The sequence below is a fragment of the Garra rufa genome, chromosome 3 (genome assembly GCF_049309525.1).
Source record: "Garra rufa chromosome 3, GarRuf1.0, whole genome shotgun sequence".
Taxonomy (NCBI): Eukaryota; Metazoa; Chordata; class Actinopteri; order Cypriniformes; family Cyprinidae; genus Garra; species Garra rufa.
The window spans coordinates 11,644,469-11,667,028 of NC_133363.1; the positions used below are offsets into that span (position 1 = coordinate 11,644,469).

Here is a 22,560-nt window from a genome sequence, read left to right on the forward strand (position 1 = left end):
ACTAAATCAGTATATTAGAATGATTTCTGACAGATTTATGTGACACTGAAGAAATAGATGCTGAAAATGCAGTTTTGCCATTACAGTAATAAATTATATTTTAAAATATATATTGAAAATGAAAGCAGCTATTTTAAGGGGAGACACTGCAGGCAAAAACAGTGTTTTTCATGCACCTGTCAAGATTAAGAATTTGGGCTTTTTTTGTTTTTTCAGACTAGTGGAAAGAAAACATCCAAAAGACACCATTAAGTGTTTCTTTTTATAGCACTTTATCTATTTGTGTCAATAGATTTAAATTACAGTACATATTTTTTAAAGGCCGTTTTCTCAAAATGAGTTCTTAGTATTTTCTGAATTATGGAGTGACAAAATGAGATAACCAAAATCCCTTCTGTAAAAACATTTGACTCTAAAATGTCAAAAAAAAATTAAACTGACTTCATTCAGTGTTTAGATTTTTGTACTAGAAATGTATACAGAATTTCATTAAACAATGCCTCATTTGCATATAAATCAACTGAGTTAGTAAGGTGATAGCTATTAGTTATTTTTTTTACCCTATTCACCAGCAGTGTCTCGCCTTAAACTGTAGTAATACTTCATACTTTTTAAAGACTATTAAAGAATTTAATTATAGTGTATGAACTATATTACTTACACATTAAATAATTTTCTTTAAGCATATTTTAACACATTTAAGGACAAGTGGACACCTTGTATCAAGTTCCACACAGTCATCGTTTGAAATGAATTCTTGGATTGTGCGCTCGCCACAGTTTGAAATCTTGTGGTTTCTTTCCATGGTCTTTTTTTTCCATAGCTGAGCATAACATCCACATTATCACCACGTTTCCAAACTCACAGTGTGGGAGGTGTCAGTCTAAATGAAACAGATTGAGAACGTTTAAACTCAACATGTAAAAATATCCAAGACCACACAGGGTACGTTTAATTAAAGAGCGTAAAGATTATAATTTACCCTCGCAAAACCCTTTAAAAACCATTCGTGTTTGCTAAAAGTCTGCTGGAAAAGTAAAAACTATGCCAAGCCACTGACCAACACCAACACACAATGAGAAATAGAAATCATCTCAAAATAAGGCTCATTTGATTCCCCTTTGAACATTTATGTGCTGTGTGAACGAGAGTTCTCTTCTCTTTAAACAAGGGGAACATTTGGGCAGTTTTCTTGATCGCTAGGCAGTAACCAGAGAAAATGGGTCTCAGTACAACTAAATTTAGGCAGAAATTTATTCAGCACACAGCAGTAGCTGAAATATGTCACTTTCCATTTCTTTCTCAAGTCATTTGCGATCAGAATCAGATTTTTGTTCCAGGAGTGATGCATCAAAACAAAAACCTCAAAACACACGTTTACCCCTGGGTGAAGAACCGCTCATATCTGAGAGCTAATATAATAATGTCTGCCTTGACTTTTATGACACCATCTCAAAACATGATCATTTTTTCCAGCAGACACAGATTTAGACATCTGATATCCAGTATACAATCATTATTCATGCACTATTCATGCACATCGCTCATAATAACACATAACCCTGCTTACGCCAGCCGCTTATGAAAAACATTCCCGTCTGTGGTGCAGCTGAAATATTTGCTTTTACAGCAGTTGTACAGAAGCAATTAGCATATTTCATGGCAATGGGCAAATAACACTGCTGTGAATGGTGCTCCACACACATACTTCTCCAAACGTGATTGGTGTGATTTCTTTGAGTAGCTTTTGAGGTTTACCAGTGTTAACGGTAAGTGCAATCATAATTAAGAAAAAATTATAGTTTTTAGTTTTGTTGCTGCAGGCCTGTTCTACTCATTCTGCTTGTCTTTTCATACAACTGTCTGCTTTCACATCTGCTTTACAACTGAAGTGTGTTTGCTATTCTACTATAGTTATTGCTTATGGTTAGGAACTAGAATACAAACTTTGATTATGTATAAAATCTTTCTATCCCAAAAAAATGACGGGTTAGAAATCCCATTTCACATCAATCCCATTCAGTTTGAACTAGAGAGTCATTAAAATATCAAATTATGAAATATTACTGAACTTGAGACACTTCAGAGGTCATTTCTATGATATCATTTTCAGTTTTTTTCTTTCTTGATTTATGTTTCTTTATTTTGGTTGCACCACATGCCTGTGATTCAGCAGACAAAAAAGTTTGTCAAATATTTACAATTTGTTCATTTTTGACTTCAAAACTAAATATTTTTTGACTTTTTTGACTTCATGTCACAATCTGGTTTTCCTTTCAAAGTTGTGAATATAACTTATGCGCAAAAATGGAATATTGCATAAAATATTTGAGAATAAGCACCTTTTCCATCAAACTAAATCATCACTTCCTGATAAACTGCCACAAAATATCACTAAGAAAAGTAGGAGAAGCCACTGAATATAATAATTTTCATATATAATAAATTACTTGCGCCTCAGAGAGTGCAGAAGAAACACAATAAATGTAGGGCTTTCGCAATTTGTCGATTCTAATCAACTATTAGATTTTTAAAAATCCTCAATTTCGTTTTGCCCACATCAACTAACCGGCAAAATACAGGAAGTGTATATTCGGAATACACAAGTATATATGGAAGCTTATTCGCAAATGTTTTATGCAATATTCCAATTTTGCGCATAAGTTATATTCGTGACAAAGTCAAAAAAGTCAAAAAATATATTCATGTTTTCAAGTCAAAAATGTTTTTAAGACTGGCGTATTCTTATATTACTACCTAAATAAATATAATTTCACAGAATGCATTATTAGACTGTTTTCCAAGGCTGCAATATATATTAAACCCACTTAAAAATCATAATTATGCATAAATAGCCTAATTATACTTATAAGGTCCTATGAAATCTGTTTTATTTCCAAATTCAGTTTTTTCCGTTTTAATTTTTCTATACTCTGTTTTAATGGTTAATTTTTTTTTTTTTACCAAAAAGCCTGTGTAATTAATTGACTTTTACAGTTTTATTTTTTACCAAATTCTTTTCCATTACTTTTCTGGATTCCATTTTAAATGTTCCATTCAAGTTTAATAATCAAAAAATAATATGCTCTCAAGTACAATTGTCAATTTTGTAGAAATTTAGTCATTTAGATTAATATAGGAATTGTAGAAATTATAGAAAAAAAGTGTTTTTATTTTGAATTAACAATGGTTTTACTACAATTAAACCCCCTAAAAACACATTTAATACATTTAAACCACAGTAACCGCAAATTAACCATGTTTTTGACAAACTCACCATAGTTTAACCATGATATTTATAGTAAAACTGTGGTTATTACTAGGGCTGGGCGATTAATCGAAAATTAATCGAAATCGACATTCAGAACCTATAATCGATCAAATTTTTCCAGGTCGATTATTTCAATTACTTTCCCTTTAAAAACATTACTGCGTGTGGAGTCAGGTGACCCCGTTCCGTTACGTTCCGTTATTCCGCCGACATGTCGATGGAGAGCTTAAACAGTATTTATACAGTAAAAAGTATTTACAGGATATACAAGAGTAAATTTATTTAGAAGAGATACTGCTTATTTTCTACTTTTAATATTTATTATTATTTTATAAATAATTTATTTTGTTTCCAAAAGTGCAAGTTATTTTTTTCACTAATTTAAGAAAAATGTGACTTTTCGTTTTAAGCAATGTGTGCTTTAATTTCAGTTGTTCAACACTGATGTTCAATAAATAATCATAGATAGTAGATAGTGTGTGCACCCTTCATTCAAAAATCTCTCACTTGTAATATGTGAGCATATTTACTGTACAAAACTTGTCAGTGAACTATGAGGGCAAAAAAATAAATATTATTTAAATATAATTAAATATAATTTTATTAATGAATAAAATAATCGTTCATTAATCGTAATCGGGTTAAAATGTTCAATTAATCGAGATTTTGATTTTAGGCCAAATCGCCCAGCCCTAGGTTATACAAATGGTAATCAATTAGCAACAAAAAACATGTTTAGTACACTTCTATTATAATAAAACCACCTAGCAACTAACTGAAATAAAGCTAAACAGAAATCACAAAAGCACTTAAAATTACAAAAACAACGTAAAATTAAATAAAACTAAAAAGTATTACTAAATACTGCAATAGCATATAAATTATACTAAAAAATCACTGAGGTGAAGTGTGAGTTCACAGACACAATCACAACCCTAAAACCATACAATGTCAAAAGGACAGAAACATTCCCAATAGTAATAATGAATTTAGCAAGTGAACAAAATGGAGGTAAAATCCCTAGAGTATATTCATAATCTCTATGTCGAGAGAAAATGATTCCAGTGCTATTTTAGCACATTCTCAATGTCAAACATCAATAACTCCTCCCATCTCCTTTTCAGCAGCCTCTTCTACATATTCATGAATGCAGGGATCAATGAGATGACAGAAAGACTGATGGACAGAAGAAATCGCCTTTCAGACGACAAACGCCCTGGAAGCCCTTAAAGTAATTCTGACTGAAAAGTAATGTAGAGATTATAAATGAATTTCAAATTAAAGAAAATGAGATTCACAAAGCTCAGATAAGCGCTTCACCGCAGTCAATATTGAAAAACCAGAAGTTAAATTAGTGGCACACAATGAGCGGCTGAATCATCAAATAAATAAACTGCTCTGTAGACTGAGCCTTCAGATCATTTTCATAATTTACATCTGCAAAGTTCAGGCAGGTGGTGTTTACACACATTACTAAACAAGCACCGTCAGCATTCGCTAACAACGACTTCTAAAATTAAGTTTTAATAAGCTCCTAAACGAATCTAACTCAGGCAGAAAAACACCTGTTTGGGCGAAGATCTTTAAAGCATTTGACTGAAGAAATGTGATTCAGACTACATCCAGACACGAGAGCTCTTTCTCTAACAATTACAGTTAATGGTGGTGGTGTGATGGACATCTGAACACTGGTCTAACATAATGTTCAGGTTCTGCTACCGCCTGAAATGGAAAAAAGTGGAAATATGTTCTCCAGAAGCCCATTCAACTATGCCGGATCAATCCAGACACCTCTGTACAGAGTGATATTACCGACTAGCTCCTCAACGGATCAGTGAACCTCTCAACATATCCTCATACACATCTCACAGCTCTCATTTCAGCAACAGCAGAGCTTCTGAGGTTTATGGGTAATGCTAGTATGTGATAAAGTGAGATGGATGTGTTATTAGATTGAGAAGGCGGTTCTTCACTACTGAAGCATCTAGCTGAAATCAGGGTTTTTCATTTATAGCCATTAGCTGGTCCAAGCCGGTCAGCATGGTTGATCAACAGAACTACCACCTGAAAGTCTGAGTTTCAACTAGGTAGATGATCTTCAGTAGCATTTGTGGCATAATGTTGATTAGGCTATCATAAAAATGAATTCCCACTTGGCCTCTCTTCAAAAACATTGGTTTAAGTGAGGCGCTGTCAAGTCATTTGTGACCCTAGACCACAAAACCAGTCATAGGAGTCACTTTTTTTAAATTGAGTTTTATACATCATCTGAAAGCTTCCCATTAATGTATGGGTTGGTAGGATAGGACTAACTATATGAAAATCTGGAATCTGAAGGTGCAAAAAAATCTAAATATTGAGAAACTCACCTTTAAAGCTGTCCAAATGAAGTTCTTAGCAATGCATATTACTAATCAAGAATTACGTTTCGATATATTTACGGTAGGAAATTTACAAAATACCTTCATGGAACATGATCTTTACTTAATATCCCAAAGATTTGTTGCATTAAAGAAAAATCGATCATTTTGACCCATTCAATGTGTTTTTTGGTTATTACTACAAATTGAACATGCTACTTAAGACTGGTTTTGTGGTTTTAGCAATACATATTACTAATCAAGAATTAAGTTTTGATATATTTAAGGTAGGAAATTTACAAAATATCTTCATGGAACATGATCTTTACCTAAAATCCCAATGATTTTTGGCATTAAAGAAAAATGTATAATTTTGACCCATACAATGTATTTTTGGTCTGGTTTTGTGTTCCAGGGTCACCTTTATTTACATAGAACTTTATTGCATAGTGTTTCAAAGAAGCTTTACATTAATAAACATGAATCAGTGTTAATGTTATAAAACTCATCAAATACTAAACAAAATCAACTGTAAAGCAACTCTACAGAAGATAACAGTGTTATTATTCAGCTCAAGTTAGTTCAGTGCTGTAATAGATAATAGAGCTGTAAATGGTAAAATACTCATGATTTAAAATGAACCTTTTCAACTCCTTGGTGTAAAGATATACTGCATTTATGGTATACATTTAAAAAAAAAATAGGAGTCGTATTGTTTTTAGTGTAAGTACTTCAATGTAACCTGTGGACAAATTGAAATTTATTTCATGGTAATCAGCATTATGCCACAAATGCTATTGTTTAACTGAACCCAGAATATTCCTTTAAGCTGATTCGATCTGATAGTCCATCTCAGACCTTCAACAAACCAGCGATCACATTCCAAATACCAGCCTGACCCTCTTCAACTGGTATGACCTTGTTTTTCCCCCAGGATGCAGAGTTCTGAATCAGCTCACCATGAGCCATGCTTTAATTTTTCCTCATTGATTCATCACTTTCTTCATTCATTGTGGCAGTGGGAGTAAGCCTGGCCAGTTTCTTACATCATACACTTGGCATTTCTCACAGCTCTCCTCTTCAACTCTAAACTAGCCATAAATCTCCAGTGCTCATGCGGCCCCTGACCCCTCTGCATTGTGCCACTGCTAAAAGAGAAGGATAAAAAAACCCACATGGCTCCTTGAGCACAGCATGAAGGTATCTGAAGCATTGTCCAGTGTGACCTCAACAAAAGAGAGCAGCATTTCTATTAAAACGTCATCTCGTGGCAGTTGGCTTTGTAACACAACAAAGCAGACACCTCCTGATGCACTTGGCTAAACCAACAATGGGAGTAAGTCAGAGTGGAATATGATGTATAAGCTCAGCCCCGAACCTAACCGGGATAGTCAATGATGGGAACCACAGCGGAGCAATGTGGGGGGCTGGGAGGGGGAATTTGTGCCCTGCAGGACTCAGATGGGGGAGAAACTAGCATCCATTATTAATGGAAGTCGGCTGCAAGGGGAAATGCATCAAATGTGGCTTTTGGTGGAGCTACTACCTGAAAAACATGAATTATTTGTTGTTCATCGCACAAGCTTTGTCCTTTTCGTCCTCCCTAAATGTCTTTTTCACACTGTCGGGTACAATCTCATTTCAAAACCTGCTCATTTGATATCACCGCAGAGACCGAAGAGATTCAGCGAGCGCCATATGGAAAGGTAGAGAAACTGCAGAATTAGCATTTCCCAGTATGGGATGCATTTGTAAGAAACACACGGTGTCAGAAGCGGAATAATTCAATCACACATTATGGTAAATACGCATAAAACATATGGCTGGTTAATGGAGTCCAGGAGACAATTATGCTCTTGAACCCCGCAGAGTGAATGACATGGGCTAAAGGAGCAATGCTGCTACCACAGCACATTTAATTCAATATAGCAAACTAAGGTGTGGTAGATGTGACAGCACATGATGAAGTGACACACAACAAGGAGAAGGAGATGGAGGTAGGGAGGGGGTTAATATTGATTGTACCACCTCCAGTCTGAGATCAGCATGTTCTAGCTGGGGACGTCCGTAAAAATAGAGTGTTTGCAAGCCCAGCGGCTAGCAGTTTACGGCATGTGCCCCCTGGGACGCGAACGGACACAAACGAGCCTCAAATGAGTCTCCGTCGGTCACGCCACATATTCCACCTTACCTCCATCCCCCATGCCTTCACATAACAACACATCAAGCGCTGATTGAAATTCAAATAGGAGCAGCGCACGACGGGATAGACGTAGCGAGGCATCGCGGAGGTTCTCAGGGGCCCAATTCAGCACAGCTCCATAACCACTTAACTACTAGTCAATTTTCCACTGAGATTTTAAAGTGATATTTGGTGATATGTGATTTCATGGATGATCAATGCTTTGTATAACATTTTTGGTGAAGAAATCCAAAGCGCGAGTAGGCAACGATCTTTTTTTTGCATTTGCCATTCACCAGAAATGCACAAACTTAATGGTCACATTTACTTGTTCATTAGCAGAAAGAACTCGCCGGATGAAAATGGACGGCAAAGCTTGAAATTATATTAGGAAAGGTTTACCTTGAGTAATTCAGTTACGAGGGTTCAATAACAACAACCTGAATGAGTTCCAGAGCTCGTCAAGGACTTTAAATCAATTTGTGCACAACAAAGCATTAGAAATGAACGAAGGTTTATATCAGGTAAATCTCATTCTGAAGATCATCGCTCACGGTACACTTAAATTAGCCAGACTCTTGGTTCTCTAAAACATTGAAAGACTAAAGGCTAAAATGAACATCAGTCCAAAACTGACTGCTGTGAAAGGATGGTAAAGTGATAGCAACAATTTGAAGAGTACTGAATATTGAAAACCATGATAAGGGTTAAAAAAATTTGACTCTGAACCACAAAACCAGTCATAGCGTAAGTAGCACTGGTATATTTGTAGCAATATCCAAAAAATACATTGAATGGGTCAAAATTATCAAATTTCCTTTTATGCTAAAATCATTAGGATATTAAGTAAAGATCATGTTCCATTAAGAGCTTCATTTGGACAACTTTAAACTTTAAATTTAAATTTTTTTTTTGCACCCTCAGATTCCAGATTTTCTCAGACAAATATTGTCCTATCCTAACAAACCATACATCAATGGAAATCTTATTTATTTAAATATTGTATAAATCTCAATTTAACAAAAATTTACCCTTACGTCTGGTTTTGTGGTTCAGAGCCACATATGATGGGATTCCAAGTGTTTCCAAAAACAATATTGATTGCAAGCATTGCTAAGACTTTGACATTTATGTCATAACAATTTTGCTACATGAAAGATAACTAATATCTAAGAGATGCTAGATAACTTAGAAACTAATAGCTGCATTGTTTCTTTTTTAAACAACTGAACTTACAATTTATGCTTTTGGGGCAATAAAACATGTTCACAAAGAACTTCAGACTTGGCCCAATAGGAAACCAATTAGTAACGCCAAAAAGTATTGAAACTGAAGTATTTATTTGGCTGAAAACCAACAAATATATGTACCTACAATCCAATTGTAGTACAGTTCTTCTGCAACTTTCAATCAATGTTTTAGGCCCTCCCTCCAAAACTATTTCAAACAAAACCATTTTATTTTCCTTGCTGTTTTGGCTACACAGTTTTGTTTGTTGCATCACTACCAGCAACTATCCAAAACAATTAGGTAAAATATAATAACACAAAAACATCAATTTAGAGCACCTTAGCATAGCAACTACATAATATGTGACCCTGGACCACAAAACCAGTCATAATCATTTTTTATGATTTATACATCATATGAAAGCTTTCCATTGATGTATGGTTTGTTAGAATAGATTAGAATAATATTTAGCCGAGATACAACTATTTAAAAATCTGGAATCTGAGGGTGCAAAAAAAAAATCTAAATATTGAGAAAATCACCTTTAAAGTTGTCCAAATGAAGTTCTAAGCAATGCATATTACTAATCAAAAATTACATTTTGATATATTTATGGTAGGAAATTTACAAAATATCTTCATGGAACATGATCTTTACTTAGTATCCCAATGGTTTTGGCATAAAAGAAAAATCAATACTTTTGACCCGAACAAATGTATTTTTGGCTATTTCTACAAATATACCCATGCTACTTAAGACTGCTTTTGAGGTCCATGGTCACATATGGTTACTTCAGAAAAATAACCTCAAGCCTCAAAAACAAACCATCAACTGTTTTCCCTGATAGAACACATCCGAATGTTGTTTTTCTGTGGGTTTTGTTGTTCATTTCACAACAAAATTATCTTCACAAACACTAAAGCTCATCCATAGTGCTTACACAAGGGGCTAGACACTGTTTACTGGCTGCAGATAGATGTGAGGCCCAGACTTCCTAATGGCTTCCTGTATTTCACAGAACAGTTTCCTCTCAGGAAATTTTATCAATACAAGCCGCTTCAGCACTGACCCAAAACCACAATACACAAGTCACCTACTTTAATTAAAAGCGATTGAATGCGCTGAAGGCGCGCTTCCACTAAGAGCAATGAAACGAAAGAGAGTAACTATATAAAAAATGAAATGAACTGGGATGGGTTTATTGAACTAGAAACAAGAAGCGCGAAAAACTTCATTCAATCTCACATAAGACTGAAAAGACAAATCTTTTTCATATCGCTATATTGCGATCTAATCAAAATAAGTGTTGAAAAGCTTCTAGGAGAAATTACACGAGGAGAGTCGACATCATAAAGTGAAATGGAACTTCTGACCTACTGGAGAATATTACACACTCTTTAAATAAATGGGGCATAGAAGAATACGTCTGGAGCCCGTGGGCTCAATGCTGGCTGGCACAAGCGAGTGGTCCAACCCTCATTAGAAATTAATTACTACTGTAGTCAGCGTGGGGCAGCTGTACAGTCACTATGTATCTAAGGCTTTACCCAGGGGGAGCAATTGAACCCCTGACCCCCCTCTTTTCGGCAAGCAATGTGCAACACCACCCTGACCGTGAATTACTGGCCCAGCCATGCTGGGAATGCAGGCAGCAGCAGTAAGACTATGAGTGGACTGGGTCGGGCCAGTCCACTGCTCAGTGAAGAGGTTCATTATCTTACTAACTCGATATGTACAGAAAAAAACCTCCTCCAAATGTCTACTTTGCCCCCCAAAAAATGCAAAGGGTAATGACTGCGATATCATCTGATTGCAACTGCTAATTATCCAATCATCAAGTTATTGTACACATGATTCTGCTTAATTCAGATGAAGTGGGGCGATTGTGTAAGTGTCTAGAGGTGAGAAATGGAAGATAGAAGTAGCATTTTGTATAATTAATTACCATATGTAAAAAAAGATCCCGAAATCACGGCTTCCTGTAATTGCTTTTTGATGAACATAATAGGCCTGATACCACTGCTGCAAAATCATGGGCGATTGCTATGTCTTCCAAAATTGTCCAATTACCAATATCAAACCTTATTATAAGGTAAGGAAAAACAGAAACAAGAAAAATATAATTTGTGAACCTTTGATAAAAGAATCCCAGGAAGATTTTCCCTCTGCCTCAGAAAAAATCCTACTTTAATCTAGTCAAATATTAAAAGCAAATCGTCTCCCAGCTAATTTGCTTCATTTTCGTGTACCTAAGTGAAAAGGGGCACATTTGCATAGGTCTGTAAAAGCGATTACTTATTTCAAGGCCCGCATGCAATCTGCATATTCTGCAGAATGAATTTAAATGGTAAATGTGTTAAACTGCTCAGAGTACTAAACTCTTAATAGTAGCTGAAAGTTACTAGTTCGCTCAGAGAACTTTCCAAATAAAAAGTTTAAAGAAACAGAACATTTATACATCGGATGAAACTTTCGTGAAATGATAATGCGCTGGAAAACTGTGGAGCTTTCTGTGAATCCACGTAGGCATACTTATTCCACAGGTAGTCTGTCAAATATGCATTTTCATCAAGTTTTCATCCATAAAACAGCTCATTAGGCATATTTAGTAACAGCTGGCCTCCCTCTAATGATGCCTCCTCCTATTCAAGCACACTCGGTGGAATCATGTGACACGTGTCCATGGGTCCAGTGCTGGAATGTCAGGCCTACTCTGCAGGTGCTTCTCTGGCTTTATCTTCTTCTCCTGGCTGTTTTTTCTCTAGCTGCGTTTATCCATCGTAGGGTCAGAGGCCAATTCTTGAGGTCAGGGACCCAGAGCAGCTGGTTTCCATCATTCCCGCTGCTCCTAACCATCGGGAGGAAATTCTTCATATCTCATCTTGCAAGCACTGCAGCTGCAAAACCATCTACAAGTTATAAATGCAACCCTAGAAACCACCCAGACTGTCTTATACCATAACAATGCCTAGAAAATTGACAAATCTACATTCATTTGGGTGTAATGTGAAACACCATAAAAGGTCAGTAATGCACAGCTCCTCCAGGCTCTCTGACATCTGTTATCTCATAAGGTTCAAGACTCATAAAGAGCAGATCTAACAAACACGAAAGCAACTCTATCAGACCTTTCAGAGACTTATTTCAGTCAAGATACAGTATTCACAGGATATGATGTAACCTAGGCTAATATAAACAGATTCTGTAGTCCTTTTAATTATGAAATACATAATCAACATGCTTTATAACATATATTCAGAAAAGCATCATATGAAACAACTTCTATAAAGCGAAAACCTTGACACATCCTGCCTTTATTTGTCAAACAAGTATTCTGAGAATATTCAGCCATTTATTTACTCTCATGTTGTTCATCAATGTATGATATTTTTCAATGGAAGCTTGTTTTTGTGCTCTTCTCAATTGGCTCTACATTCTTTTCAAAAGGGTGTTTTTGCAGTGATGCCATAGAAGAACCATTTTTGTTTCCCCAAAGAACCTTTCAGTGAACAGTTCTTTAAAGAACCATTTTAAAGAACATTTTAAAAATCTAAAGAACCTTTTTTGACTCAAAAGAACCTTTTCTGCATTTGAAAGGTTTCATGGATGTTCAAGGTTCTTCACTGAACCATCGATGCCAATAAAGAACCTTTTTTTTTTAGGAGTGTGGCCAAAAGTTTTGAGAATTACATAAATATTGGAAATTGGAAAAGTTGCTGCTTAAGTTTTTATAATAGCAATTTGCATATACTCCAGAATGTTATGAAGAGTAATCAGATGAATTGCATAGTCCTTCTTTGCCATGAAAATTAACTTAATCCCGAAAAAAACTTTCCACTGCATTGTTAAGAAGGCTTCAGGGCGTCCAAGAAAGTCCAGCAAGCGCCAGGATCGTCTCCTAAAGAGGATTCAGCTGCGGGATCGGAGTGCCACCAGAGTGCCAAAAAGTATGGCGAATGGACTGCTGAGGACTGGGGCAAAGTCATATTCTCTGATGAAGCCTCTTTCCGATTGTTTGGGGCATCTGGAAAAAGGCTTGTCCGGTGAAGAAAAGGTGAGCGCTACCATCAGTCCTGTGTCATGCCAACAGTAAAGCATCCTGAGACCATTCATGTGTGGGGTTGCTTCTCATCCAAGGGAGTGGGCGCACTCACAATTTTGCCCAAAAACACAGCCATGAATAAAGAATGGTACCAAGACACCCTCCAACAGCAACTTCTTCCAACAATCCAACAACAGTTTGGTGAAGAACAATGCATTTTCCAGCACAATGGAGCACCGTGCCATAAGGCAAAAGTGATAACTAAGTGGCTCGGGGACCAAAACTTTGACATTTTGGGTCCATGGCCTGGAAACTCCCCAGATCTTAAAACTTGTGGTCAATCCTCAAGAGGCGGGTGGACAAACAAAAACCCACTAATTCTGACAAACTCCAAGAAGTGATTATGAAAGAATGGGTTGCTATCAGTCAGGATTTGGCCCAGAAGTTGATTGAGAGCATGCCCAGTCGAATTGCAGAGGTCCAGAAAAAGAAGGGCCAACACTGCAAATACTGACTCTTTGCATAAATGTCATGTAATTGTCGATAAAAGCCTTTGAAACGTATGAAGTGCTTGTAATTATATTTCAGTACATCACAGAAACAACTGAAACAAAGATCTAAAAGCAGTTTAGCAGCAAACTTTGTGAAAACTAATATTTGTGTCATTCTCAAAACTTTTGGCCACGACTGTATATTTCAATTCTGAAGTCTGAAGCCAAAAATTAGCTTTGAGTGAGCAACAAATTGAAATTTATTCAATATTCACTGAAAAACTCGGAATGTGTTCTTTTTCAAAGCTTGAAAGCTCCAGTTTATATTCATTGTAATATGAAATAAAGATCAACCAATATATTACTCAAAATTTCCAATTTTCTATCTTGCGGAACCAAAGAAGATATATGGATTTTAAACCACTGTCATAATTTTAAGTAAATTATATTAAAATGGTAATTATTAGGTGAACTACACCTTTACTGATTAGTGACACCTGGAAAATACAGGTTACTAATTTACATATGAAAAAAAATGAGCAAATATTGCACTGTTTAAATATAGAGTCCCAGCTTTCCGTTTTCACACTTCCTTGGTTAAGCAAAAGAAGCAGTGTTTGCTTTTCGAGCAGGCAGGTATGACAAGCCCTTTCCGGACCTTTGCGATAAACCAAAAGCCAACCTCAGGATGGGGCGGCGAGAAGATCTTAAGCATGTCTTGAGCTGCCAAGAGCAACAAGCTGAGTTCAGGCAGACTGGCACCTTTTATTGAGCTCATTCACAATCCATCTTCAGTGATACGTCTACAGACTACAGCTCGTCATCAAAGTTCAAGCAATGTGCAACTACAACAGGGTGCTTCAATCATCTTCAATGATTTCACAGCTTTAGTCTGCCGGAATGCTTGGCACAGATATCAGTTCATGCTGTCGTTACTCACATATAACATTTACTGCTGAGAACCGGGAACCGAATGAAGGGAAATACAGCACAAGTTCGCTTCAGCAGGTGTGTGGAGACTGTAATAACTGGTCCATTCAGATTTTCGTGATTAAGTGAAATGCTACAAAACAGGCCATAAAGAAAACAGACCCCATTTCATGACAGCTCAACTACCAGCACAGGAAGATGGAGAAAGAACAATACTAATTAATACGGTAGTGCATGTGAGCAGCCAAGCTGCCCGTGCATTGTCGGAAAGAAGTACAAAATCGAAACATTCCAAACTAACTGGGTCAGCAATAAATGGGTTTTATTTGGACTGAGCAGTGAACAGATCGGTTTTGCACATGGAAAAATGGTTTCCCGCAATTGAGTGCTCATATTTGTTCTAGTTCAGCGGTATGGTGCCGACTGTGAAATATGCAGAACAGAACGGTGCAGAACAGAACTCCGGAAGTTGGGGAGAAATCACACACACACACACACACACACACACACACACACACACACACACACACACACACACACAATACAGAATTAATGTTTACATTTTCTAAAGATAATTGAGCTGAGTGATGTTTAAAGGGATAGTTCAGCCAAAAATGAAAATTCTGTCATTAATTACTCACCCTGATGTCGTTCCAAATCTGTAAGACATTAGTTCATCTTCAGAACACAAATTAAGATATATTTCATGAAATCTGAGAGATTTCTGACCCTTTGTACTACCACAGTCAAGACACAGAAACAGACTAAGGACGTCATTAAAACAGTCCATGTGACATCAGTGGTTCAACTGTAATTTTCTGAAGCTACGAGAATACTGTTTGCAAAGAAAAAAAAAATATTTCACTTCGACTTTATTCAACGATTTCTTCTCTCCCGGGACAGTCCGCCACCATTATCGAGAGTACCACAAAAAGTAATCTCATAGCTTCATAATATAATGGTTGAACCACTGATGCCACATGGACTATTTTAATGATGTCCTTACTACCTTTTTGGACCTTAAATGTGTCATTTGTGTTGCTGTCTATGCAGGGTCAGAAAACTCTCGGATTTCATCAAAAATATCTTCTGAATATGTTAATCAATATATATTAATACATGTTAATAGATAAACAGCGGTCTTACAGGTTTGAACCAACATCAGGTTGAGTAATTAATGACAGAATTTTCATTTTTGGGTAAACTATCCATTTAAAGGTTACTTGGGAGTTCTGGGTCACTTAATGGTCTCTATAAGGGAGCGATTACCAAACACCGTTTTCAACTAAAAACAAAAAGAATTGTATGTGTTTTGGCCAATTGTCCCATTCTTGGGTCTTCCTTTAAGATAAAGAGTTAATTACTCATCCTCATGACATTCCAAGACCTTTGTTTATCTTCGGAACACAGATTAAGATATTTTTGATGAAATCCGAGAGCTTTCTGACCCTGCGACTACCACATTCAAGACCCAGAAAGATAGTAAGGACATTGTTAAAATAGTTCATGTGACATCAGTGGTTCAATCTTAATTTTATGAAGTTAAAAGAAAACCAAAAAAACTACAAATATATTCAACAATTTCTGCTCTTCTGTGTCAGTCTCTGCCACACGTTCATGTTTTTTGGGTGAACTAACCCTTTAAGTGATGTACTTATGATGTACTTGTGAAGTAAAATTCTGGACAATGCAGATAATTATTGTAAAAATAAGTGAAACAAGTATTATTATATATATTATTAAATATTTTATATAAGCCAATATATACAATATCAAGACTGGATTATGATTTGCAGCTGCAAAACAACTAATGTAGGACAAGTTACATTCTAAGAGTTACATTCTACAGTTTGTTCAAATCTGTAACCCTTCGTATAAGCAACAGTAATAGTGTTGCCTGTCGTTGCTAATAAATAGATACTGTTTAGCTAGTCATAATTGAAGCTTTTCAAATACAGTTTCATATGAACCCAATTCTGGACTTGCTAGGGTGAACACAATCATACCAAGAGGAAGACATTGCAAATGGCTTATCAGAACCACTAGTTGGAGTACAAGCATTCATATCACACATGCATCATAATCTTCTCCAGCTGCTGAGGCTGGCAAAAGACACGGCAGTAAAAGAGAGATCCACTGGGAACTGTAGCCACTCAGATCCCAAATGAGGGTGTTGACCACCAAACATTCCGTAGGCATGACCATTCCATCGGAATTCCTTCAACAACAACAAAAAGCCGTACACTACCTCGTGTGTATTTGCGTAGACCGGTCATTTTCTCAAACGCTACACTAAAATAGTGCACTCAGTAACATAATGATACACTACTGATGGTAATGGTGCAGATTTGAGCTGGGCTGGCTTGGATCATCAGAAATCTTTCCAATAACCTCACAGAGCGGAAGCTTACCATTTTAATAATTGGACTCAAATTTTCACAAGTAGCTTTAACCATTTATACCTCAATTTAGCGACCACTAAAAAACAAATGCTGGTGAACAGTCTGTGTTGATGTTAAGGTTTCCTGACGCAGCCTATGTAGTAAAGGCAAGCTCGGAATGGAATATTTGAGCCTACGTACCACTTACTATATACTGTGCAGTACATACTGTACAATTTTTTTTAATAGTAATTGAAACAGCATGTAGCATTGAACATTTCAAACTGTAGTGTGCTAAATTGCTGCCATATGATCTCACTACGTGGCATGTTTAAAACCACAGCTTACATTCAGTCGTCGAAATCAAATATGCCAATTCACACTCCAATTTTCCTCATTTTCGCTGTCTGATCTAATGATGAATCAAGAAAGTGAGATGATATGGACCATCCGTGTAGATAGTGGGAAATGGCAGACAAGTCGAATGCACTGCATACTGGGATACAGAATCCTATGCAGTGTGCTCCGGTTGTTTCCTCCTCGTTTTGGCAAACGTAGTAGGTTATTCATTCCATTCTTTGCAAATACATATTTTTTACATGTAGTATAAAATAGTAAGTATGCCATTCCAAACATACCAACACACTGCTATATCACTTAGTACAAAGTCAATGCAAGGGTTTGATTTCCTCACCCAAACTCAAATTATATGTTGACAAATATCAGGTCAAATTATTAACCAGCACTTTCGCCGCTAGTGGAATAAACAAATATCTCCATCAATCATAATCCATTTACATGCTACTATCACCCCTTCATTTGCACATTAGGCAATTAGCCAAGGGCTCATTGTCCATCTAAATTAATAAAGAACATTGATGGCTAGATCTCTCAGCTGGAGCTTATTGTGACGCCCTATTTCCAGCGAGATTCAATTGCTGACAATACTTAATTTGTTACTGTGATATTGATCCTCTTTGTTCCCTGACATCTGAAAACATGCAGCTGCTTCAGTAATGATGACTTTGGATAATGATTACAATGCAAAACAACGGACAGGCTAGTGCACTGATGGGATATTACCAGAAAAGGCATCTATTTATCTATGATAAAAATACATCTCTCCATGTTCTATAAATAAGCAAAATACAACACAGCTTTTACTAAAAGCACTCTGCTGGTACTATGGTCTAGTGATGCCATTAGATATGTGCCATAGTACTGAATAATGAAGTAACTCTAGTAAAGAGCAAAAAACATAGTGTTGCCATTTTACATTTTTTGTTAAAAATATATATGTGACCCAGGACCACAAAATTGAAATTGAGAATTATCGATCATTTAAAATCTGAATAAAAATTCTTTGAAAAAATCACTGATTTAGGCATTAAGACAGGACAATATTTGGCCGAGATGCAACTATCTGAAAATCTGGAATCTGAGGGTGCAAAAAAAAAAAAAAAATCTAAATATCGAGAAAAATCTAGAAAAGTTGTCCAAATGAAGTAACGATAATTTTGACTCATACAATGTATTCTTGGCTATTGCTACAAATATACCCATGTTATTTATATCTGGTTTTGTGGTTTTACCGTATCTAAACTGTGAATGAAATTGACACATGGCCTATTCCTGGTTGCTGAAATGTTGGTGCATCACTTGGTTATAATATACTAATATCAAGTTTATTACTTCACTAAGTTTTATAATGAAGTGTCGCTTAGAAATAAGTTAAATACAGCATTGTAAAGCTTTCTAATGATCCACTCAAAAAATATGAAATTATTTTACTTATAATACCAAATGTTTTGAAATAGTAGAGAAAAACTTTGCTAGAATAGCACAGTCCTCTTGTTGAGGGTTTGCTTAGGTCTATGCAATGAAGGCCTCTGCGAAGAAAGCAGATCTCTTAGTGGTTGCAGACAAGGTTGTGAGGGTGTTTATACAGTTTAGCATGATGTTTACATTGTCCGCAGGGAAGCCATCAGCACACAAATCTCTCCCAGCAGGATTATGCAGATAAGATGGGATGTAAAGGATGCAATGACAACTTTCCCCAAAAAAAAAAAAAAAAAAAAAAAAACTCTCACATGAAGACATGCCCATTTCCTTTCCAGCCCAATGAAAAGTTGGAATGCCGTTATCGACAAGATGTAGGTCACCTGAACTTTTAAAAAACGCTTTTGGTTCGCATTTGTGTGCTTTAGGACCTCAAAAAATGTGTTTCAAATAAACACATATTTTCGGAAGGGGACCCCACAATTAGTAACTTGAAACTCGCTCTCCGCATGTAGGTCCAATTCTCTGGGATCAATCAAAACTCCCAAAGGAACTCCCTGTTCCCCCCTTAATCTCCTGGTTTTATTACTTTCCAGACAGAGTCTGCCCGTTCCACCCAGCCCCCCATTCCTCCCTTTTGTACTGATCTCCAGCAAAGCCTGTGATTTTTTACCACAGCACATTGCTTTTCATGCAGCAGAGCAGCTTTCATCAGCCTCCGCACGCAAGACAGCCCAGCCGCAAACTCCACTACGGCCTGCTCTCACCGTACGTGATCCTAATAAACAAGCCCAAGATCCAAACTAGTGAAAACCTGTTGCCAATACTAATGAAAGAGTTAAGTGATTCATCACGCAAATTAAATGTGAGCCTTTTCATATTCAATTTGAACAATGATTATGAATGAACTAACAAAAGACTGATAGATTCAATTTCTTTGCTCTGAAGGAAAAATCACAACCACCTTATCTAAAGGCAAATTTGCACAGCTGATTTAAAGGCTGCTTTGTGTCGGCTCCATGTTCTGTGCAAGAATGTAGTGTATTAGCACATAAAACAGTGCTAAAATAACATATGGTAGTTCTGACCCAGCTCAGTCCCTGTATCAAAAGCGCCTATGATGCTGCATTGGCTGTGAGTGCAATTGATTCTTCATTCTTCATTTCAAATAAATATTTAAAAAATTATAATCAGTATAAATGCACTTATGTTGCATATGTGCAACATAAACCAGTCTAAATGCACCTTTTCAGGTATATATGCAGCTTCTATGCTGCCTTTTCACTGTAAAGACACCATTACATGTGGCATATGTAAGCAATGGTTTTTGTCCCAGGTATGTTTTCTTTTTGGACACTTGGACTCCAAAATAAATACGTTAGACGTTCTTTTTAAAATACCATGTTCCTCTTTTCTTTCAAGTGTGCAGTCAAAACAAATAGCCTACCATGTTTAACTTATGGCGTCTTTACAAAAAATAACCACTTTTTTGCATTTGTGATGCAGAAGATCTATAATTTCTTACATAGTGTCTAAGGTGTAAGTGACACTCCAACAGTGCGTGAGCTCTGATTTTAAGCCCAGACAAGAGGTTATTAGCCTATAATTACGAGATTTAATTTACTTCTTTTCCATGAGGCCGGTTTGGTGACTCATTATTTAATAAAGGAATGAGGTTTTCTATTCAGGTGAAAATGTGAAGGTGTTAATGCAGATCACACCCTTGCAGTTAATGAGCCTTTTCAGAGTAAATATAAAGATTGCAAAGCGATATCACGCATATGTTTTGATTTATGAGGCTTGAACGGAGCGTGTTCGATGAACTGGACAAAATCCTCGATTCTGTGTTAGTTGTCCAAGTTATTAAATGTTAGTCACACGTACTCACTCCTGCACTTTCCATAAATTTACACGCATTTCACACATTTGTCACTTTCACGCTAACAGACGGCGGGTCGCAGCACAGAAAGTTTGAATGCTCTTTAATCTCTGTCTTACCTTTTTCAGCATGTGAAACTGTGATCGTGAGGCAGAAAAGAGAGAGGAGCAGCCGGGCTCCCCGCTCCGCCATCACTTTAAACACAAATAAAAGAAGTGTGAAAAGCCTCGAACACAATCCGTATTAAAAATCCTTCTGAACGCGCGCACGGATCAGTTCAACAGTGTGAACACATCCGGAACGAGTTACTTCCGAAAGTTGCCGAAGGAAACATGAAGCTCGTTGAGCAGAGAGGCACGACCAGCCGGAGAAATGCGCTTTAAAACTTCAACAGGCGACCGAGTAAAATCAAAGTCAATCCATATTTCCGAGATTAAACCAACGCCGAGCTGGAGAGGAGCGAAGTGCGAGGCGTCAGTGCAGACATAATGTGTAAAGGTGAAGAGAGAGAGAGAGCCAGTCCGGACGGTTGGAGATATTTTTCACTGATCTCACAGAGAGAGAAAGAGAACAGCAGGAATTCAGATCGGAACCTGGGAAAACCGGAACTGGATCGCAAAGAGATCAGGATTCATCTCATGTGGCCATCCCAAAAGCCTGGAACGGCTTTAAACGGGTTTCCCATCTTGAAAACTATTTGAAGTCATTTTATAGGTTCTTTTGAACAATTTAAGATTTTAGTTAAAATTCAAATCCATATGTTAAATATTTTTAAATACCACACAAAAGGATCTACCTGATCCTTGATCTGGCAATCTGGTTTTGAAACCAATATTGTAGCCTATACTATAATGTAATATTATATAAACCCAACTTAAAACCTTAATAAATAAATGAATACAGTTGAAGTCAAAGTTTGCATACCTTGCAGAATCTGCGAAATGTTAATTATGTTACCAAAATGCATGTTTTGTTTTTTTTATTATTTAGAACTGACCTGAAGAAGATATTTAATGTAAAAGATATAGTCCACACGAAAAAATAATAGTTGAATTTATAAAAATAACCCTGTTCAAAAGTTTACATCCCCTTGATTCTCAATACTTTGTTGTTACCTGAATGATCCACAGCTGTGTTTTTTGTTTAGTGATAGTTGTTCATGTTCGTTCTGAACAGTTAAACTGCCCGCTGTTCTTCAGAAAAATCTTTAAGGTCTTACAAATTATTTTGTTTTTAACCATTTTTGTGTATTTGAACCCTTACCTACAGTGACTGTATGATTTCCAGATCCATCTTCAAGATCCATCTTTTCACACTGAGGACAAATGATTGACTCATTTACAACTATTGCTGAAGGTTTAAAAACTTTTGAACAGAAGGAAGAGGTGTACATTTTTCTTATTTTGCCTAAATGTCGTATTTTGTTCATTTAATACTGCTCTTCAGAAGCTACAGAAGATACTTACATGTTTCCCAGAAGACAAAATAAGTTAAAGTTACTTAAATCTTCAAATTCCAAAAGTTTTCACCCCTGGCTCTAAATGCATTTAAACCTTCTGTAATAGTTGCATATGAGTCCCTCAATTCCCCTCAGTGTGAAAAGATTAATCTCAAAACCATACAGTCATTGTTGGAAAGGGTTCAGATACACAAAAATGCTGAAAAACCAAAGAATTTCTGGGACCTGAAGGATTTTTCTGAAGAACAGCAAGCAGTTTAACTGTTCAGGACAAAAAAAAAACACAGCTGTGGATCAAGGTAACAACACAGTATTAACAATCAAGTGTATGTAAAAAAATAAATTCAAATTGTTTTCTCTTGTGGACTATATTTTATGTGAAATATCTTGTTCAGGTCAGTACTAAAAAAATAACATGCATTTTGTGTAATCCCTCTTATTTTGGTAATTCTGCAAGGTGTACTTAAACATTTGTCTTCAACTATACATACACAATAATTATTTGTTAAATATCTCTAGTGAAACAAACTAGCTTCCATCTAGTTGCAAATGCTCA

General features: G+C 36.3%; 1 protein-coding gene across 1 annotated transcript in view; it reads right to left on the reverse strand.

Annotated features, from left to right (window-relative positions):
- The window catches only part of LOC141330994 (neogenin-like), a 76,703-nt gene extending 55,629 nt beyond the window's left edge, over window positions 1–21,074 (reverse strand). The window contains exon 1 of the mRNA XM_073835813.1: window positions 20,665–21,074. Within this exon, the coding sequence (XP_073691914.1) occupies window positions 20,665–20,737 (73 nt within the window). The 5' untranslated portion in view covers window positions 20,738–21,074. The remainder of the gene's footprint in view (window positions 1–20,664) is intronic.
- Between the last annotated feature and the right edge of the window lie 1,486 nt (window positions 21,075–22,560).